General features: G+C 43.5%; 1 protein-coding gene and 1 pseudogene across 9 annotated transcripts in view; both read left to right on the plus strand.

Moving 5' to 3' along the window:
* Positions 1-10,591, plus strand: part of IRAG1 (inositol 1,4,5-triphosphate receptor associated 1) — a 116,481-nt gene extending 105,890 nt beyond the window's left edge. For all 9 annotated transcript variants that reach the window (XM_019656223.1, XM_019656225.1, XM_019656224.1 and 6 more), the window contains 3 exons: positions 61-180; positions 1,500-1,634; positions 7,249-10,591. In XM_019656223.1, the coding sequence (XP_019511768.1) occupies positions 61-180; positions 1,500-1,634; positions 7,249-7,492 (499 nt within the window). In that variant the 3' untranslated portion in view covers positions 7,493-10,591. The remainder of the gene's footprint in view (positions 1-60; positions 181-1,499; positions 1,635-7,248) is intronic.
* Positions 10,592-14,490: 3,899 nt separating this feature from the next.
* LOC109390131 (28S ribosomal protein S17, mitochondrial pseudogene) lies at positions 14,491-14,913 on the plus strand (annotated as a pseudogene).
* The last annotated feature ends 6,244 nt before the right edge of the window (positions 14,914-21,157 follow it).

Below are 21,157 nucleotides of genomic sequence, written 5' to 3' on the forward strand. Positions count from 1 at the left end.
GGTTTTCAGATGTCCAATCTTTCCCTGAAAAGACGCCCTGTACTTCCTTCTTCTCACTAGTGGAAAAACAAATGGGGACCCAGATTGTGAAGCCTCTGTTCCCATGCCGACTCCGAGCTGCCTGGAGGAGATTAGCGAGGCGATCAAGGCCAAGATGCGGGAAGAAGCGTACAACAAGGGGTAAGTCAGACTTCAGCTGCCCTGAGGTCACCTGGCAGGTCTCCGAAGATACCTTCCCATGGGCCTTTCCTATCTCATAGAATATTTAGGGAAGCAACGAGTGGCCCCAAGACCTCCTTGCTTCAATAAGGAACTACATAGGAAAGAACAGTACTGTTCCACAGGAAAGACGGGAGGAAGCAGGCCAAGAGGGTGTGGTCATACAATAACTACATTGCTTTCTTTTTAGACGGAACGTCACTCCCAGAATGGTCTGGAAATCAAGGGCCCTGGGTGGGTTCCTCTTGGTAATGCCTGAGGCTTCCTGCACACCCAAAGCAGTCATGTTGCTGCCCAAAATGCCCAGGATCAGCTGTCACTCCACTTCCTAGAACTGCCCCAGCCATCCTTTCTTCCTATAAGCTAGAGTCCCCTCAACTTCCAGCAGTCCCTTCTCTAATTGAGCTTCAATAGCACCTCTGACTGACCAGCCACTGATGGAACGGAGTACTGAGCACAGCCCAAGCCCCAGCCAGGTAGAGGATTACCTCTGACCAGGCATAGCATCCTGAGTTCTTTCTCCATGGCTCCTAGGGAGACACTGCTTTCCACTGATGTGAAATCTGTGGGCTTTTGTGTGGCAGCCATGCACACCATGGTGGGGTTGCCCCAGCCAACATGTGGGACACTTCACACTCTCTGCTGTAGGACAAGCAGAATGTGTATGTTCAGGGTAATATTGATCCTGAGAGGAGGAAATCAGAAGGGTTTCTCTTGAAAAGCCTATCTTTTCACCCACAGCTGTCCTTTGTCCTCAGAGGGTTACTGCTTCCACTGGCTTTGCAAACATTTACTCACTACCTCTGTAGGACAAGCTGTGTGCCTATCACTTCCATAACACTTCCCAACAAGACTGTGTGATGGGTGTCACCTTCCCTAGATCAAGCCTGGCATGTCCTCAAAATGTTCCAACACCCTGGGAGATGGGTACCACTCTCTCCATTTTACAGGTGAGGAGCTGAAGTGCCAAAGTACTACACAGAAAGCAAATACTGAATGTTTTGTAGGACAAGAACCCAGTCAGGAGACTGCATCCACATTTTTCCCTGTGAGTTTTGTCACACTTTCATAAACAGGAAGGATGACTGAGGAGTGAGGGGAAATTGTAGTGACATGAGCCACCTTGGGATTCTGTGGAGCTTCCCAGCTTTTTCCTGTTGTGTGGAACCACAGGAAGTACGTAATTATTGGAGGTGCTCAAGTCCCCTCCTCTAGGAACTCAGGAAAAGATGCCCCGTGCCTAGCCTTTCCAGATTCGATTGTTCCTTTTTGTCTTCCAGATACCAGGAAGGTCTAAAGAAGACCAAAGAGCTTCAAGACCTAAAAGAGGAGGAGGAAGAACAGAAGAGTGAGAGTCCTGAGGAAGCTGAAGAGGCAGAAGAAACTGAGGAAGAGGAAAGGGACCAGAGAAGCAGGTTGGAGCCATTGCCATTGCTGAAATGGGTCAAAATTCATTTAATTAACTACACAACATCTGGAGGTGCCAGCGCAGGGCGTCAGTGGGTCCAAGCCCAAATGAGCAGCCAACAGAAACCAAGAGGGCACTCATGTTGGATGAGGAGGCAGAGGAAATCCTAAAGAGCCAAAATAGTTAACAAGGGGACTTTTGCAAGAGCTGAGGGGTCAGAGGTGGTCAAGGGTGGGGCCAGCAACACTCAGGAGTTCTCAGGTGCTGAGAAACTGTGTGCAACCCTGACTGGAATCCCTCCTAGCTCACCACAGTGAGCTCCTTTTCCAGGTATCCCCATGAAACAGCCAAGGTCATGGGAGCTGGCCTAAAGCTGTAGGGGGAGTTTTTTTGTTTTGTTTTGTTTTGTTTTGTTTTATGAGAACAGAGGCAGAGAGAACATATGGGAGTAAGGGACAAACTCAGCTTGGTGGAAAAGGTGAGTCTCCAACAGGTCCCTTCTGTGCTGATCCAACTGACTTGATCACCTGGACTGTTTTCACTTTTATTTGGAAATACTTGGTTTTTTAAAAATATACTATATGGGCCCTATGGATATAGTGACCTGGATTTTAACAATAGTCCCAATTTCATATATTCTGCCCTGTTGACTCTATTAGTACATTCAAACCAGAGTCTTGAATTTTGATATTTAAAAATGGGTTCCTGTAAACCTGGGACACTTCACCAAAATCTCTGTCTTTAAACTCCCAGTCTATCCTGGGGTCGAGTGTGGCTCCAGCCAAAAGGATTAATTATCTAATCAGCTGCTAAACTTGGGACCGGGTATGTGTTTATGCCTCATTGCTCAAAGACTCTGGAAATCACATGCATGTAATGAATAAGGCAATAAAATGAAGACTAGACATGAGATAGATATGCTTCAAAGAACAGAGGAAAAACCAATAGAGCCCAATGGTGGAAGATTCAACCAGATTGAATCTTGCATGAGTCAACCCCAGTGTTCAAGGAAGAGCAGTCTAGGAGAGCTTGAGAAGCTGCTTCACCATTGAAAACAAACCTGTGCTATGACACACCACCTCCCCTAACGGAAGAACCCCCAGGGTTTTTGGGTTTTTTTTAAGATTTTTATTGGGGAATTGAGGGAGGGGAAAGCGCTGGGGAATTGGGGGAAGGGGAACAGACAAGTTGCTGTCCTTTTTGTTCTTCAGTCTAGTTGTGGAGGACGTTGCTTCACTGGCCCAAGTTGGCATCATCATTGCGCTCTTCTCGGGTGAGGCAGATCAGTCTCCGGCTTCTGCACGGCCGCTCACAGCGGCTGCTGGCCACTCACGCTGGCTGCTGGCTACACACGGTAGCCCATGGCAACCCACTGCCACAGGGACTGCAGCCCACGCCGTCGCCGGGGACTCACAGCAGCCCAGCTCCAGGTTGAGCCGTTGTTCAGCATTTTAGCTGTAGAGGGCAGTGTCACTGGCCCTCATATGTGGGATCCAAACCAGGGCCCTCTGGTGTCCCAAGCCAGCTCTTAACCAACAGCCCACTCGGCCGGCCCCAAGAACCCCCAGGTTTTAACAATGAAAACACAGTCCCTACTCCAAGCAGCTGGATCCTGTTTTCCTTAGTCCTTCTCTCCCTCTTGGAAGCCCTCTGCTCTTATTTGCAGACCATCACACTGCCTTCCTCCCCTTTAATGCAGTCAAGCCCAGGTCTGGACAACACCCCTCCTTTGGCTCCCTTCAATACAGCTAACACAGGCTGGATTTTCTAACATTTCCAAACACCGAGAAAGAACAAAAGAGAACTAAACAAAGAGAGTACATGGAATATAAACAGTCTGGTTTACAAAGCACAGGGCTGGAATCCTTATCTAGCTAATTTGATCTCAGGCAATTGGCGACTCCCTCCCATTTCGTGAAATCCCAGGGAATGTAAGACTGTGCCTGCATCCTACTCTGTACATCTCCTGTTCAGCAGCATGAGGCAATGGCCGCCCTTCACATCCATTGTCCAAGGGTGTCTTCTTGGTCCTTCTGATCCTGAGAGGCCTCATTCTCTCCCCTAACCTTTGCTCCCTGGAGTACATGCAAGTAGCACAGGTGATGGGTACCAGGCATGGCACAACCCTCAGAAAGGTCTTTGCCCTTCAGTACAAGGGTGTAGCTTCACCTTTTCAGCAGTGTGGCATCATCTTTTCCATAACAGCTGATGCTGCTATCACTGTGACCCAAGCCAGACTGTACCTGAGAACTGCTGTCTTCAATGCCAGGCAGTTCATTCATTCCTGAGTCCCTTACACACACAGTTGCTTGCAGGCATCTGCACTCAAACATGATTCCCCCATGAAATTTTGTCATCTCCCTAACAAGCAAAGTCTGAAATCATTAAAACTTCCAAAGTCTGATCATTAAAAGTTCCACGTCCTGCTTAGTGAACTTCAAAAACAAAACAAAACAAAACAAAAAAAGCTGGGCTAACCCCCAGAAGCAGACCCCTTATTTGAGAGATTCAACCACCAACACCTAATTTTGTCTGAATTTCTCCTCTATTTAATAATATATAATAATGCAATCTGTTATAATTATTACTTTCTGGAGGATCAGTTTAACTGAACTTTGGTGAATCAACCCAATATCTTAACCATATAAAACAAAGAACACGGCCTTCTGACTGTTATGTAAAACATTGAACAAGTAAGACTCATAAAGTACAACAGAAAACTTGTGTCTTTTCTCCCACTGCCTGTTCAAACCTACTCTATGGAGTTCAGATGATAGGAGGCAGATTCCTTTACTTTCCCAATAACGCTCAGGAAACAAAAGTCCTCTGGTCAAGTTTAAATGCCATGTATAATCTCATTTCAGTAATTAAAATGGCCAGTTCCCTGAAATAGTCAAAAGCATGAACTTCTTATGAAGTTAAAGCATTTTGCCTCCCTCCAGCACCCCACTCCCCCCTCCACCCCCACCCTCTCAGCTCTGGTCTGATTCAGGAAGAAGCCTACAGTGGGGACAGGGGACCATGGCTTCTCCGTCTGTCTCTTGCTTGCACTCCTACCCTCTACGCCAGCTTTGCTAATGCAGTGTCTGACCTCTCCAGGGTTAACACTGGGAAAGGGAATCCAGATTAAGGGGTAGGAAAGGCATTGCTTTACTGGTAGTATTGTGATTGGGCTCCAGGCCTTGGCAGGGGCCTTAAAGCTGACTTTCTGACATTCTTCAGTATGGCACTCGATTGGACCTTCAGAGAAAACCACTCCCCCCACACCAGCATCACACATTTTCACACCATTGCTGAGGCTGTCTCAGCTGCAGGTCCCTTTATGAGGATAAATGCACCTCTTCCAGCTGGCTACTGAGAATGCCTCTCTTGGTCCTTGGGCATCTGGAAATATAACTTCATTGTTCAGCTTCTAGGTAGCATTTCCAGGCAGGATCGATGACATCCCATGCCTTCACCTGACTGTATCCAGTTAAGGTGAAATGTGTGCCCTTGGCCCACTACTGGTGTGAGGATAGTTTTCCCCATCACAGCCCTCTTACTCAGAGCCACAAAGCACTTGAGCAAGATTCTTGCTCTTCAGATTTCTCAGCTGTGAGTCACACACCAGTCTACTTGCTGCAATATATTGAGCTCTCCAAGCAGCAACCCTGAAGCCCCACTCCCCTTAGGCCAAGATAACAAATTCACCCCTCTCTATGGAGGAATGGGTAGAACTCAGAAGAACCAAAAATTGATTTCCAAAGGAATTCTGTTTCTAATCTAATTCTATTTCTAACCTCTTTCATAGGTTGGAAATGGGTGACCAACTAAGGGTCACGAAGCCAAATCATGACCACCTCCTTTAGAGCCCCACTTAAAGGTGGCGTTAGAGTGGGATTCTTCCCACTGTAGCAGCTTGTTTTGAGCACAGAAATACAGTCCAAAAGAAAGACTGCATTTTAGCACCCAATTATATATAAATAGAAACTAAATAATCTAAATAGAGCTGAAAGAAAATAAGCTTCCATTTCCAAACTCTCCCTTCCCAACAGTTGTGAAAATACTCGATGATTTTCACGTCAGCTAATGTGCTCACTGTTTTGCTTTACTTAATTGTTCCTTAAGTGATCATCAGAAGGTTCCCACATGGAAAAGAAACCAATCAGTGCCTTAGCTTAGCATCTGAGGCAGGCACTCTGAGTGTCTGGACACTTTCTAAAGAGGGCATTTGTTGAGTCATTTGATCTCTGGTAAGGCATCTATTCTCTACTAACTCTGAAGTAGAGCTCTCCACTTCTCAGCAAATGGTCTCATATTTCAGTGTCTGTGTGAGCCTTGAGATATTCAGAAAGCTACTCTGTCACTTTTCTCACCTCCTCCATTTGGAGGTCCTCAGTATTCTCATTTTTAAATATACTTTTTAAAAAATAGGTAGGAAACAGGAAGAAATTCTAGCTGAATGAATGTGTCCAAGGCTTCTCCAGAGAACTCTAAAAATGGACTCTTCAAGTGGATCATCTGACCAAATGTCTTTTCCTTAGGTCACAAAGAGAATGGGAGAGTTGAAAGGCAACTGGGAAGAGAGGAAGAGGAAAAAGGGGAATGAAACAAGCAAAAACTAGAGGGGGAGAGAGATGAAATGGAGGGAAGGAAGAGAGAAAAGAGAGTGGAAATAGGAAAGAAAAGAGTATGGAGAGTGGAGAGAAACAGCAAGAGGGAAAAATTAGGGAATGGAGATTAATGGGTTCAGAAAACATCTTAAATAAGCCATCCAGATGTGGCTGGAGGCTACTAGTCCTCTGGTGCCCCTGGGAAAGGTTTGAAGTGAGCTCTTGATGTTGATCTGGTTCATTATCATTTATCACTTGACATCAAGAGCCTCCTAGGAGTTTAGCACAGTGCTCCCACACTGGACATAGTCAGATGTGGAACTGAAGACAACAAACTATGCATCTGAGCATGGAAGCCAAGAAAGATTAGAACTTGAAACTGATCACTAATACTGCGAAGTCCAGAAAGGATGCTGGTCCTGTCTGGATGCATGGGCGTAGGGGTCAGGGGAACCTTGTATCTTTGGGCTTGGGAGAGTTCAGATATGATGACCATCTTGTGAACTGATGAGGTCATATGTGAATGGGCGAATCATGAGAAAAGTAAATAGAGTGTTCTAGCTCAGTAGCTCCCAACATCAAGGCCCTGGACCAGTGGCATCCAAATCACCTAGGGAAAACATTTTTTTTAAACTTTATTGGGAAACAGCCATGGTCATTGGTTACACCGTGCTTTCATGCTACAATGGCATAGTTGACTCTTTTAGGGAGGGCACAGCTCACAGTGGCCCATGCAGGGATTGAACTGGCAACCTTGGTATTATCAGCACCACGCTCTAACCAACTGAGCTAACCAGTCACCCTTGTGAAAAATTTACACTAGAGCTTCCTAGACCATACCTTTGGAGACTCTTATTCAGTAGAGCTGGGGTATTTTCAATAATTGCTGCCAAGTGACTCTATACACAGCTGAGTTTGAGAACCACTGCTCTAGATAGCATGGGAGATATTTTAGAAAGAGAATTATGGGTCTGGGCATCATATATATGTCCAATATACTAAACTCTCCACCTATTTTTTATCTGACAGCAAACTTGAAGAATTGGTTCATTTCTTACAAGTCATGTATCCCAAACTGTGTCAGCACTGGCAAGTCATCTGGATGATGGCCGCAGCGATGCTGGTCTTGACTGTTGTGCTGGGGCTGTACAATTCCTATAACTCTTGTGTGGAGCAGACTGATGAGCCCCTTGGGGGATCCACTTGCTCAGCAGCCCAGAGGGACTCCTGGTGGAGCTCAGGACTCCAGCATGAGCAGCCAACAGAGCAATAGGACACCTGACATCCAGCCAGTGCCCTGTTCCAGCACAGCCCACCTTCCTTTCTCCAGGTATAGTGCTGTGAGGCCTGGGTGTGGTCACACTGCCTCCAGCCCATCAGGGAATAAACAGGAGTTCTTTCACACTGGGCACCTCTGTGAGAGCTGTTCATACACAGTAACTGATGTTCTTGAAGGATCAACAAAACTGCCCTGGAAAAGCAGCCAGTGGATGAAGAAGTCACCTTCACAAAGGGACTCTAACAGAAGGGAAGGTCGCCTGCCCCTGGTTCATATGGCCAGGAAAACGAAAACACCTTCACTGCAGGGGAGTGAAGGTGTTTTCCTCTTTGCAGTAGGAAATCAGGAAGAATTGTGCCTAAGGCTAACTCTGACCCTGAGGATCAGGCCTGGAATTCGGAGTTACAACATGAATATCTTCCCATTTCCCATCTCATTCTCACTGACTCTCCTTCTGCCACTATGGAGTCAGAGTTCCTCTTTACAGGAGTAGGAAAGTTTTCTCAGAAAAACATTTAGGCTGAAATTAGCTCTGTGTTTGAAATGGGAAGATATGAATTAATATATATGCATCTGCGCGCACACACACAACACACACACACATAGCACGCATGTGCATGAAGCCAACAACCCTCCAAATCTATGCTCTGGGTGTGTGTTCTGGATAAAGTCAACCCACAGATTTTCACTAGGTGTGGGGCAGTCACCAGGCACCTGTTCAATGAACTCTCCACGTGGATTTAAGATGTTTGAAAAACACTGAAAACTCATGGTTTCAATGGTAAACTTGCTGATCTCCATTTCAAGTGCTAATTCTAAGCTGCTGTATAGCACAGTCTATTCCCTATATGTTCTCTCCCATTGAGGGCAGTTAACCCACCTCTCCAGTGAATAAGGAGACACGGTGTGCTTTAGCTTCCGTGTGCCCATGCAAGTGTGCAGCTGCACCTTAGTGCTTCAGTTCAAACGGAACTTCCAACCCAAAGATATGTTTCAGAGCATTCCCAATTGTTTCGCATAATCCTGAGAGAGGACGGCCCACCTTCAATTTGACTTCTTGCTCCACCTTCACAGCCACTGCCTTCCTTCATCCCTCATCAGTTTTGGGGGCTCTTGGTTTCTGTGTGGGTTTTATTGTGGTTCTGCTTTTGTTTTTGTTTAGTTGTTAATGTTGTTTGTTTTTGTTGCTAATATTCATATAGAACTTACTATGAGACAACCACTGTTCCAGATATTACATAGGTATTAATTCATTTAGTCCTCAAGAAAAACAAAAAACTATGAGGTGGGTACTACTCTTCCCATTTTCAGGCAAGAAAACCGAAGCACAAAAACCACAAGGAACTCTCTGAGGACACCGAGTTAGTAAATCATGGGGCTGGAACTCAAACCCAGGCAGGCAGGCCAGGGGCTGTGCTCTTAACCACTGCCTCTAACCACTGTGCACTAACTTGCCTCTGCCAATGGTCTCCTAGCTGGATGCCTTATATTCCAGTCCCTCTCCCCCATGTGGCCCTCCAGTCCCTCCAAATCATTTCTGGTTCCCAGACTAACCTGTGTTCTCTCACAGCTCTGTTCCTCCACTCACTCATTTTTCTTCTGCCATTCTCTTTTCTTCAGGACCAAGCGTCAAAAATCATCCCCTCCATATGGCTTTAATGACCTCCCTCCAACTCCCCACCATACCCCACACAATAGAACACACCCGCCTCTGTTCTTTCTTTTAAACATCTCCATTATTGACCATTACAACAGTGTATCACAATAACTTATTATGTGTCTGTCTCCCCTAGCATTTTTTCCTCACAGACAAGAACCATGTCTTACCCATTCTCTGGGTAAGGGCCTAGCATGGTGGCTAATGCTTGGGAGGGTGTCATTAAATGTTGGTCCAAAGAACAAGAGAAACTTCGAGGTGGCAGAGAGCAGCCTGGGGACAGCTGATATTTTGCATACTTCCCAATACCATCGCCACCACTGTCTCAATAAGAAAATAACATCTTTATTAGCCCCAACTTATTCTAATATTTTTCAGTCTACTCTGAGAGAAAGCAGAAAGGAGGCCTAACTAGCAACATCACTTCCAAGCTCAAGAACTGGGCTTGATGTGACCCACTTTAAAGCAGCATGTTGATTTAAGGGGGGCATCATTTACAGTGGCTAGAAAATCACTGCAAGTGAAGCCCAAGCCAGGGGTTGACCAAGGATGTGCCATTAAGGTAAAGAGGTGCAGATCAAGGCAGGTGAACTCTGGGGACGTGGGTGGATGGTTTACCCTGCCCCTTCCAGGGAGACCAGACACACTGAAGGAGTTTTAGGCCCTCGAAGCCGAAGACAGGATTCAAATAGAGCTCTTGAGAGAGTGGTTATGAGACAGGAATCTAGGCTGAAATGTCCAGCCTCGGCCTCCCTTGAAGAAGGACCAGGCTGAGCTGGTCCATTGTCTACTTGGCCACAGGGTTACACCTTTGTTTTCAGTTGAGATAAAGGCCAGGGAAGGGGGTGCAGTGAGCTCCAGAACCTCCGCCTGCTCCACAGAAAGGCCAGAAAGAGTACTCCCAGACCAGGTCCTCACCCAACCTGCTTTGAGAGTAAGGAAGGTTGAGGAAAAGAAGGAGCATAATACATTTCCAAGTGCATTCCCGAAAAAGTATGCGTTGGTATTTCTTTTCTGAAAAGCAAAGATTGACCTGAAGCAGTTGGAAATGTTGCCAAAGCAGCAGTGAAATAAAGAGAAACAGGCCCTGTACTTCCAACGGTGATATTGATCTGAAATAAAAGTTCCCCTCAAAACGCCTCTAAAGTCTGACATTTCTGCTTAGCCCTGGGATTCTGGGTGCTTATTCTCAGTTGCAGAGTGATGTGATGTTTGTGTTATTGATGATGTCACCTTCTAAAAGGACCTTCACTTTGCAGCTACTAAAAACCAATATGTATTGCTCCCCATGTAAAGCCTGGCAGAGTAAATGGACAGGGAGATGCGGAATTTGTTGTCACTGGCCGTCAGTTCCTAATGTTGTTAATCCTCATGCAGGTGTGCTAGCATTGAACTATAGAGTACCACGTGCCTGAGTTTGAAAATAAAAGCACATTTCCAAACCTTTGGCAGCAGCTAAATGCCTCCTCATTTTGTGGAGCTGAGTCACAATCATGCCCCAACCCTTTGGATATTAGCGTCTCCCAGAAGGAAGCCAAAAGTCCCCAGCCTTGGGTCGTTGGACAATGGGCTACCTCCTAAGGGCTGGACCAGTTTCTCTCCTTCTCCCTTTCCCTGTTCCTGATCCTAGTTTCCTGTGCCTTTCTGGCCTACAATTTTTTTCTTTAATTAATACATCTTGCTGTGATTGAGACTGCTGAGTTTTTACCAAACTGATTTCCATAGACAGACTACATTTTTCAGTCTCTCTTGCAGCTAGGTGCAGAGGAATATAGACTTTCCAAATCTAGTTTCCTAAAAACAAACTCTCCTGCCCAATACTTCACACCCTCTTTATTCCCCTGTTCCTACCAAGTTCAGAGGATTCATTTGAGGTCCTGAGGCCCAAGAAGAGGGCAGAACCACTAGGTGAAAGATGAGTCTTTGAATAGGCACTCACAGCATTCAACTGTGACATGAGTAAGAAACAAAATTTTGGTGTGTTAAGCCACTGAAACTCAGGAATAATTGTTATAGCAGTTAGCCTACCATGACTAATGCATACATTTGAACCAGAAATGGAGTACTTCAATAACAAATTTTCAAAATATGAAGCACCAGCTTAGCAGTCAAATGGCAGGAAATAAACTAATATCAGGAACTGGAAATAGTATGACCCATGCTATGAATAAAACAAAAATATATGGTAAAGTCTTACTCATGATAATTTGAAAGGAAGCCCATGGACAGCCTATAGATCTAGGAGAAGTGGTTGGAAAGAATCAGAGTGTTGGAGTATGTGAACATTTATTGGCTGCGTTTGGCAAGGTATTGAAAGAAAAAGAAGCACTCAGCAAAGAATTGGCTCTATGAAAGCAGAAAGGAAAGAAATCTAGAGTGTACAGATTGAAGGGTTAGAAAATCTGATTGCTTCTAAACCCCAAACAATAAGACTAAAAAGAGCTTTGAGTGAAAAAGATTTCTCAGTTGAACCCAGATCAACTCAGCCTTATGGCAAAGACCAGATTAAGAAAATGGCTGTTCCATTTGTGATTTCAGATGAACGAGCCACCATTAAATGGGGGAGGGAGAGGGGTATAAGGCTGCAAAACAAAGAAACACATCTTGAGAATTGTGACTGGGAAAAAAATGGGGGTATATGAGTAAGTATTGGCACATGGGATCAAATGGAAGCAAATAGATCAGAAATTTAAGTTTGTGAGGGGAATCATATTTACAAAGAAACATAAGTCAGGACTAAAAACTCTTTTGATTGTTCAAATCAGAAAACAGCTTTTGGGATTACGCCAGTAGAAAGCAGATAGCAAAAGTAAAGCAGGCAAGAGAGATCCAAGATGGTGGAGTACATAAACACGGCATCTGCATCCTTCCATAGACACATTAGAATTACAACTAAATCATAGAACAATCAACCTAGAGAACTATCTGAAGCCTAGCCAAACAGAAGTCCGACAACTAAAATTATAAAGAAGCCATGTTGAGTCTGGTAGGAGGGATGGAGACTCAGTTGAGAATCAGAAGGGATATCTCCACCTTGGAGAAGCGAGGGACCCCAGCCCCCCCACACACACACACACACCAGGCTCCCCAGCCCAGAGTACTAGTGCCAGGAAGAAGAGCCCCACAACATCTGGTGGTGAAAAACAGTGGAGATTTCGACCATTCAGGTGGGATACAGGAAATGCAGACATCCTCTTAAATGACCTGCACACAGACTCACTTGTTCACAGGCACTCACCTTGGACTCCAGCAGAAGGACAGTGACTCAGGGGGCCTCAGAGTCACACAGGGGGCAGACTGAGGTGTGTGCCTTCAAGGGGACAACTAGAGTACAGTCGGCATTTTCCCAGGGTGGGGTTCTGCTGCCGTGCAGCCGGCAGGTGGGCACCATCTTTCCTATGTTTACCCCACCCCCTACGCTTATGACCAAATCTAAATCTGATTGGTCTGGTGATCTCTGCTGCTCTGCCTTGCTGACTCAGCTGGGGCCTTGGCTCAACCAACTCTAGCACAGCCAGAGGCACTTTCTCTGATAGCAGCCAGCCCCTCCCACATTGCACTCTTTCTTGAAAAACTCTCAGAGTCCTGCAGGCCCCAGGCAGGCAGCAACTGGCCTTGTTGTGCTCTGAGACTTTTGCTGAGTCACTTCAGGCTCAGCATGGGCACCAAACCATAGTCCACATTAACCTGTTGACCACAACTCTTCCCACTCTAGTGACTCCCTGAGACCTTGCCTCACCCAACTTGCATGAGGCTCTATCAGTGGTTGAGGGAGCTGGCAGATGGCAGCAAGCCTCCAAGTGTCTGCAAAATGCTAGAGTTATCCCAGGCCTAATACTGGTGGCAGCTGTCCTCGGTTCACAGTGTGGCCTCTCCCATGTGCCTCCAGGTTTAGCATAGGCAGCAAACAACCTGGGATCACTTTGTAGCTCCTACCAGGTAGCCTCCAGGGAAGTCACAGGCAATGGCTGACCTGGGCCTGCACTGGAACCCTTACCAAGAGGGCCCAGAACCAACACACTTGGAGATTGGCTTCAGACCACAGCAGAACACCACCCAATTAGCCCCACAAATGGCACACCCAAAGGGCAGTCTTAACAGGCATCAGAGCCTACTGGGGAAAATCCCACCCGGTGGGGTAAACCTCCCACAAAGCAGTCTATAAGCTGTGGATGTGGCCAAACACCACAGCCAGTCAGCCTGAGGGTCGATCACACCCACTAATGTGCCAATTGCAATCAAGGCTCAACTATAACAGGAGGGCACACACAACCCACACAAGGGACACTCCTGAAGAACCCAGCTGAGGTGGACAGGGAGACTCTGCCATTGGGCCCCACAGGACACCTAACTAAGGCCACCTGGCCAAGGCTAGGAGAAATAAGAGATCTATCTAATACATAAAAACAAACATAAAGAGGCAGCCAAATGAGGAAACAAAGAAATACATCCCAAATGAAAGAACAGCAGAAAACTCCAGAAAAAAAAAATAAGTGAAATGGAGGCAAGTAACCTACCAGAGACAGAGTTCAAAACAACAGTTATAAAGATGCTCAAGAAACTTAATGAGAACTTCAACAAAGAGATAGCAAGCATAAAAAAATAAAATAGAAACCATAAAAAAGAACCAATCAGAAATTAAGAATACAATAACTGAAATAAAGAATGCAGTAGAAGGAATCACCAGCAGACTAGATGAGGCAGAAGATCAAATCAGTTATTTGGAATACAAGGTAGCATAAAATACCCAATTGGAAGAGCAAAAAGAAAAAAAGAGTAAAATATAAAGGGTTGGGGGAGGATAGTTTAAGAGACCTCTGGGACTACATCAAGTGTAACAACATTCTCATCATAGGGATACCAGAAGGAGAAGAGAGAGAGCAAGGAATTGATAACCTATTTGAAGAAATAATGACTGAAAACTTTCCTAACCTGACAAAGGAAATAGACATACAAGTCCGGGAAGCACAGAGTCCCAAACAAGATGAACCCAAACAGGCCCACACCAAAACACACTATAATTAGAATGACAAAGTTTAAAGACAAAGAGAAAATCCTAAAAGCAGCAAGAGAAAGGCAACTAGTAGCTTATAAGGGAGCTTCCATAAGCTCCCTACAGAAACTTTGTAGGCCAGAAGGGATTGACACAAAATATTCAACGTGGTGAAAACCAAGGACCTATAACCAAGATTTCTCTACCCAGCAAGGCTATCATTTAAAATTGAAGGACAGAAAAAGAGCTTCCTGGCCAAGAAAAAGCTAAAGGAGTTCAACACCACCAAACCAGAATTACAAGAAATGTTAGAGGGACTCTGCAAGGTGTGCACCAGGACAGCGGAGCCAGAGGTGACTAAAGCCACCTGAAATGTCAGTAGCTTGTTCCTCCGTCCACGCCAAATGGATTGTAGGGAAGGTGAATGGGACAGCATTGCAAAAAACTACTAAAGTGAGAGTGACCAGGCTTGTTCTGGATCCTTATTTATTAAAGTATTTTAATAAACGAAAAACCTAGTTTGCTCACAATGCTCTTCAAAAGTGCACAGTTGGGGATATTGTACTTCTTAAAGCTTTACCTGTTCCATGAATGAAACATGTGAAACATGAGCTGTCTGAGATCATTTTCAAAGTTGGACAAGTCATAGATCCAGTGATGGGAAAACGCTGTGCAGGAACTACCTACCTGGAGAATCCAGTTAGTTTGGAAACCACTCACCTAACCAATAACCTGGAAGAACTCAGTATCTCTTCAGAACAATGAGGGAGGATTAGAAAAAGGAGCCAAAGGGAAAGATTTATGAGTTTGCTTTATGGAAAAAGGTATTTTTCTAAGTTTCATCAAAAACTGATCAATTTCTCTTCTGGTATTTATGAAATAGTGAAAAGTAAATGAATAAAGGGTTTGTTATAATTTTCCATGAAGGTTTATGGTCACGTTTCAAATTTCCTTTTCAGTGAACATACTTTCCTGTTATACTAAGTGTGCCTAGCAATCTGCTGCATTTTTTTTAAGCTCACTGTTTTAGATGCATTTTTTTCTTTTTTTTTTTCATTCAAAGGAATCTTGAATTTATCTTAGAATCTTTATTTTGGGAGAAGAAACTCTTTTGATGTCATAAACAGATAAGTTCACATTAAGTGAATATTCTTTTTTTCTAAGATTTTATTGGAGAATTGGGGTAGGGGAACAGCGTTGGGGAATTGGAGAAGAAGAACAGACAAGTTGCTGTCCTTTTGTTCTTCAGTCTAGTTATGGAGGACGTCACTTCACTGGCTCACGTTGGTATTATCATTGCGCTCTTCCCAGGTGAGGCAGTCGCTCGCTGGCCATTGGACAGCCGCTCACAGTAGCTCACGAAAGCTCACGCCCGCTGCCAGTCAGTCCCATTGCAGCCTACACCGTCGCCAGCGACTCACGGCAGCCCAGCTCCAGGTCAAGCTGTTGTTCACCATCTTAGCTGTAGAGGGCGCAGCATCAGTGGCCCCCATGTGGGATCCAAACCGGGTCCCACTGCTCAGAGCTGGTGTCCCAAGCCAACTCCTAATCAATGCGCCATGCCAGCCAAAGTGAATATTCTTGATGGTATATACTCAAAATTAATTTAAATTTTTTTCTCTGATTTAACCAGTTCTAAGTGGAAATAATCAACATGCTTGGGGTCAGACTATAGCAGATTAAAGTCTGTAATTAAATATCAGATTAAAGTCTAATAAAAAAGTAAAACTTAAAAATTCTTTGTTATTATTTTAATCCTGTATGCTAGGCTACATTAAATAGGAATGAGTTCTTAAAATATGATACATTGATGAAGTCATAAACTTCTCACATGTGCATCTGAATTGGAGAGTTTCAGAGTTTTGTTGCTGTCTATTAATAAACTGTGAAAACTTTTTTTAAAAAAGAAAAGAAATTCGAGGGACATCTTTAAGATGGGGGAAATATCAAAAATATGAAAAATAAACTGGCAATAGTTACATATCTATCAACAATTATTTTCAATGTAAATAGATGATTAAATGCTGCACTCAAAAGATATGGGAGGGCTGAATAGATGAGAAAACAAAACTTTTACATATGCTGCCTACAAAAGAATAATTTCAGATTGAAAGACACACACAGACAGAAAGTAAAGGGATGTAAAAAGATATTTCATGAAAACAGAAAAAAAGCAAAAAAAAAAGCTGGGTAGCAGTACTCACAACAGACAAAATAGACTTTAAAACAAAGGCTATAACAAGAGACAGGGAAGGACCCGGTAATCCCACTTCAGGGTATTAATCTGAAAAAAACCCAAAACGCTACTGAGAGGGCACACATGCATCCATATGTTCCTTGCAGTATTATTTACAATGGCCAAGATGTGGAGGCAGCTGTGTGTCCATCAATGGAAGAATGGATAAAAAGAAGTGGTACATATATACAGTGGAATATTGCTCGGTCATGGATGTAATGGGTTCTTGCCATCTGCAGCGGTATGGATGAACCTGGATGGTATATTGCTAAGTGGAGCATGTCAGACAGAGAAAGACAGATGCAATGTGATTTCGTTTATATGTGGAATCTAAGAATAAGATTAAGAAACCAAATAGAAACAAACTCATAGATACAGAAAACATTTTGATGGTTGCCAGATGGGAGGGGGTTTGGGAGTGTGGGTGAATGAAGGGGAAGGGATGAAGAAGTACAAATTGGTTATTACAAAGTAGTTATGGAGAGGTAAAGTATAGCATAAGGAATATAGTCAATAATATTGTGAAAACTATGTATGGTGTCAGATAGGCACTAGATTTATTGAGATCATGGATGGAAGGGGGTTGGGGGTCATGGTGAAAAAGATGGAGGGATTAAGAAGTACAAATTAATAGTTACAAAATAGTCATGGGCATGTAAACTAAAGCATAGGGAATATAGTCAATGGTATAGTAATAACAATGTATAGTGCTAGGTGGGTACTAGACTAGTCAGGGGGATCACTTCTTAAATTATATAAATGTCTAACCACTATGCTGTATACCCAAAATTAATATAAAATATTGAATGTCAACTGTAATTATAAAATTAAAAGGGGAGGAAAGGTGAAAGGGAATAAGAGGTTGAACTTTCCAGGTAAAAACAAATAAGTCATGGGGATGTAATGTACAGCTTAGCGAATATAATCAATAATATTGTGATAGTGTGGTACGGTGTCAGTTGCTGGACTTATCATGGTGATCACTTCTTTAGGTATATAAATGTTAAATAACTATGGTGTACTCCTGAAACTAATATAATATTGCATGATAGCTATATTTTTAATAAAAATCTTTTAAAAAAAAGTAAGGGAGACTCCCTGATTCCCACTTTAAATGTGACTAAGGAAGATTATATACAATGAAGGGCTACAGAGAATAGTAGACATGGTACATGGGAGTTTCTCCCAGAAAGCAGAATCAGGATCTAATCAAAGGTGGGTAACTGTGGTAGGCAGAATTTCTAAAATGCCTCCCTGAAAGGTGTCACATACCCCAATCCCTGGAGCCTTTGAATATGTTATGTTACATGGTACACTTGACCTTAAAATAGGGAAATCATCTGTGCAGGCTAAATGCAATCACATGAGCCCTTAAAAGTAGAAGGCTTTCTCTGGATAATGGTAGAAGTGGAAGTCAGAGAAATTAGAGGTGTGAGAAGGACTCAAATTGTTATCACTGCCTTGAAAATGAAGTGGGCTGCATGAAAAGAAATGTGGACCACCTCAAGGAGCAAGGAATGGACACAAGCTGACAGCCAGGAGGAAATGGGGACTTCATTCCTACAACCTCAAGGGAATGAATTCTGCCACCAACCTGAATAAGCATGGAAATGGATTCTTCCCCAGAGCCTCCAGGCGAGAGAGCCCAGCCTGGCTGGAGCCTTGATTTCAGTCTTGGGAGATTCAGAGGAGAGGACCCAGCTAGGCCCAGCCAGACTTCTGACTTATACAGTGGTGAGATAACAAATGGGCATTGTTTTAAGTCATTAAGTCTGGAATAATTTGTTACACAGCAATAGAAAGCTGATACAGTAGCCTTTATAATGTCTCTTCATTGGTATTCAGGAAATCCTATGGCTGAGTGTCTGTTGTATCTCCTATTCCTCTCCTTTAAACATGGCAGTTTTTATGGAGGTTATCCAGATCCTGCTTCACCATTACATATGTGCGTTGGGGGGGACAGCATATAACTTTTTTAGTTCATAGGTTACCAGACCACAAAGTGCCACAGCTGGACCTGATAGGGAAGACTGAACATAATTCAGAGATCATGACTTTTGAGCCTTTGAGCTGGATGGAACCTTGGATTGTTTCCCATGGGAACAGAGTAACTGTATTCCACGTGTGGTAGGAATAGTGAACCCTATATTGGGACATCACGAGGGTAAACTGTGGCAGGAACTGCTATGTTCACCAAACCATTTTTCCTTTTGCTCTGGACCACAGAGCTAGATTACATTTCCCAGACTCCTTTGCAGTTAGATGGGAACATCTGACCAACAGGATATGGGTGGAAGCCATATAGCCACTTCCCAGGCCCAGCCACTACAGCTATCTCCAGCACACTCCTCCACGTTCCCTTCCCTTGGTTGCTGGCTCAGTGTATATCTTGGGGAGAAGAGAGGGGAGCTGGCGGTACTGGGTGATGGTACAGCTACACAATCTCTGAATACCTGTGTGGCAAAATCCCTCCCACACACACACATACACCAACACTGCCACCACTACCACTGTCACCATCACCACTGTCAGCCATTGGCTTGTAACATGAGAAAAATAAACTTTTATTTTGTCAAGGCATTGAGATTGGGGGTCGTTTGTTATAAGTTAGACTACACTGACAAATACATTTGCCTATGTATGTATGTTAGAAAACAACTAACCCCTGTAATATCAGTACTGTCGAATTACATTGCTGTGCTATTTCTAAATTCATATAATTCAACGCCCTTAGTTTACTGATGATAAAACTGAGGCTCAGAGAAGTTAAGTGACTTGCTCAAAGTCACACAGATAATTAGTGTTAGAACTTAAACTAAAATTTAGATATTACCCTCAGTCCAGGACTCTGGGTTGTACCGTATTACCTGATTTGATGCCACATTTCAAAATTTTTACCCTATTTAAATTTTTATTTGCATGCTTCAGATTAAATATACTTTCACTCATGTGTTCCATATCTAGGGAACAAGAAAACTGGCCAGGACATTATGTGTTTTCTGCTTTCTTTTGAAAGTTGTCATCCTCTTAATTTTCATTTAACTTTTCAAATTTCCCTTCTAATTCTACAATTTTTTAAAAAAATTATTGGTCCTCCTTGATTACAGCATGAGCTGTTATTTTAGAAGTGGACAGTGCTGCTGCTAGTTCTTTTTCCATACACTGAACACTGTTTCTCAAAATGGTAATGGGAGATTATCTGGCAATATTTTCTTCATAGCTCTCCACATTAGCTTTGAGATCTTGGCAACAAATTCTTCAGAAACTTATCGTGGGTGAGAGGCCTGGAAGCTCAAACTGAGCATAATCATTCTTAACAAGAGAGGCAGCAAGTCCCCATCAAGCATTTCTAATCACATTCCAGTGGTGGCTTAACTTTTCTCAATAGGGATATCCAAAAAATAAGATTGTTTCCTCTTCCAGAAGCTCATTGTCAAGTACCAGTATGGTCAGGCAGACTCCTTTTACCTAATAATTCACCTTCTAGGGAGATGTTTCCAAAATTTAGGTCAGTCTTCTCATTTCTCATAAGCTATTTCTCCCATCCTAAGCTTTGTTTTCTGTGATTCATTTCCCCCCTGTCTTCCTTCCTTCTTTCTTTTTGTAATACTTGAGCAAATGCTTAAAGGCTAGCTCTTTTTTAGGCATGATGCTGGCTTTAAGGATAATGATGAAGAAGACATGATTTCTGCCTTCCTGTTGACCTGGTTCCTTGGTGATAGCCATATATGTTTCTGAGAGACCCATAGCCTACGGCTTGTGCTCACCTAAGTAACAGATATTAAGACATTTAGATATTGGAGATACTTAAGGGCCATCCCACGGTCTCTTAGAATTTCCCTGTGTTTGTGCAGAGCAGATTCTCCTTTCATTATTGGTATTTTCTGTACAGGTGTCTAACTTATGATGGGTACCATTTGTATAGAAAAGAACTAGCTAGCCATACACTATTCCTATAAAGGGCATTCATTTTGGAGAAAATTCATAAACCTTTGCTCAAGGCATTGCTCTCAAGCCAGAATTCCATAATTACTATGGAGGACAAACACTGAAAATCCAGCTAGGAAAACAGAGTATAGTCCGCTCATACACAGTACAGATAAACCTCACATTCGTCAAATGAGAAAGGGGAAGTCTAAAGTGACTTTTGGTCTATCAGAGAAGTTATTTGGTCTATAAGAGAAGTTATTAAAGAGTTATTATATAAAGGACCCCTGCAGTATTTCCTATTGTAAAGTAAAAAACCCTTTCGTAAAGTGCAAAATAACTAATTTTGTAAATTGCCCTCCTAGTTGTGTTTTCTTTTCTTTTTTTTTTAATTGGGTAACTCTGTGTGTGTGTGTGTGTGTGTGTGTGTGTGTGTGTGTGTTTTCCAGGACCCATCAGCTCCAAGTCAAGTTGTTGTCCTTCAATCTAGTTGTGAAGGGCACAGCTTAGCTCCTAGTCCAGTCGCCATTTTCAATCTAGTTGCAGGAGGTGGGGGGGATGCACAACCCACCATCCCATGCGGGAATCAAACCAGAACCTTGGTGTTCAGAGCATGTACTCTAACCAACTGAGCCACCTGGCTGCCCCTAGTTGTGTTTTTCAATATGAATTTTTGTGTGTGTCAAGTTTCTTTGAAGAAGGAATCACCTGTAGTGGTGTAGAAAATTTAAATGTATAAAAGAGGTCCCAAAGGGAGGCATGAAAACTCTGTCCTTGGTATTTAAATGGGCATTTGCTTTTATGAGCCTTAGCATCATTCCCCCACAGATCACAAGAATATGCAGC

This window comes from Hipposideros armiger, unplaced genomic scaffold (genome assembly GCF_001890085.2).
Source record: "Hipposideros armiger isolate ML-2016 unplaced genomic scaffold, ASM189008v1 scaffold_256, whole genome shotgun sequence".
Lineage (NCBI taxonomy): Eukaryota > Metazoa > Chordata > Mammalia > Chiroptera > Hipposideridae > Hipposideros > Hipposideros armiger.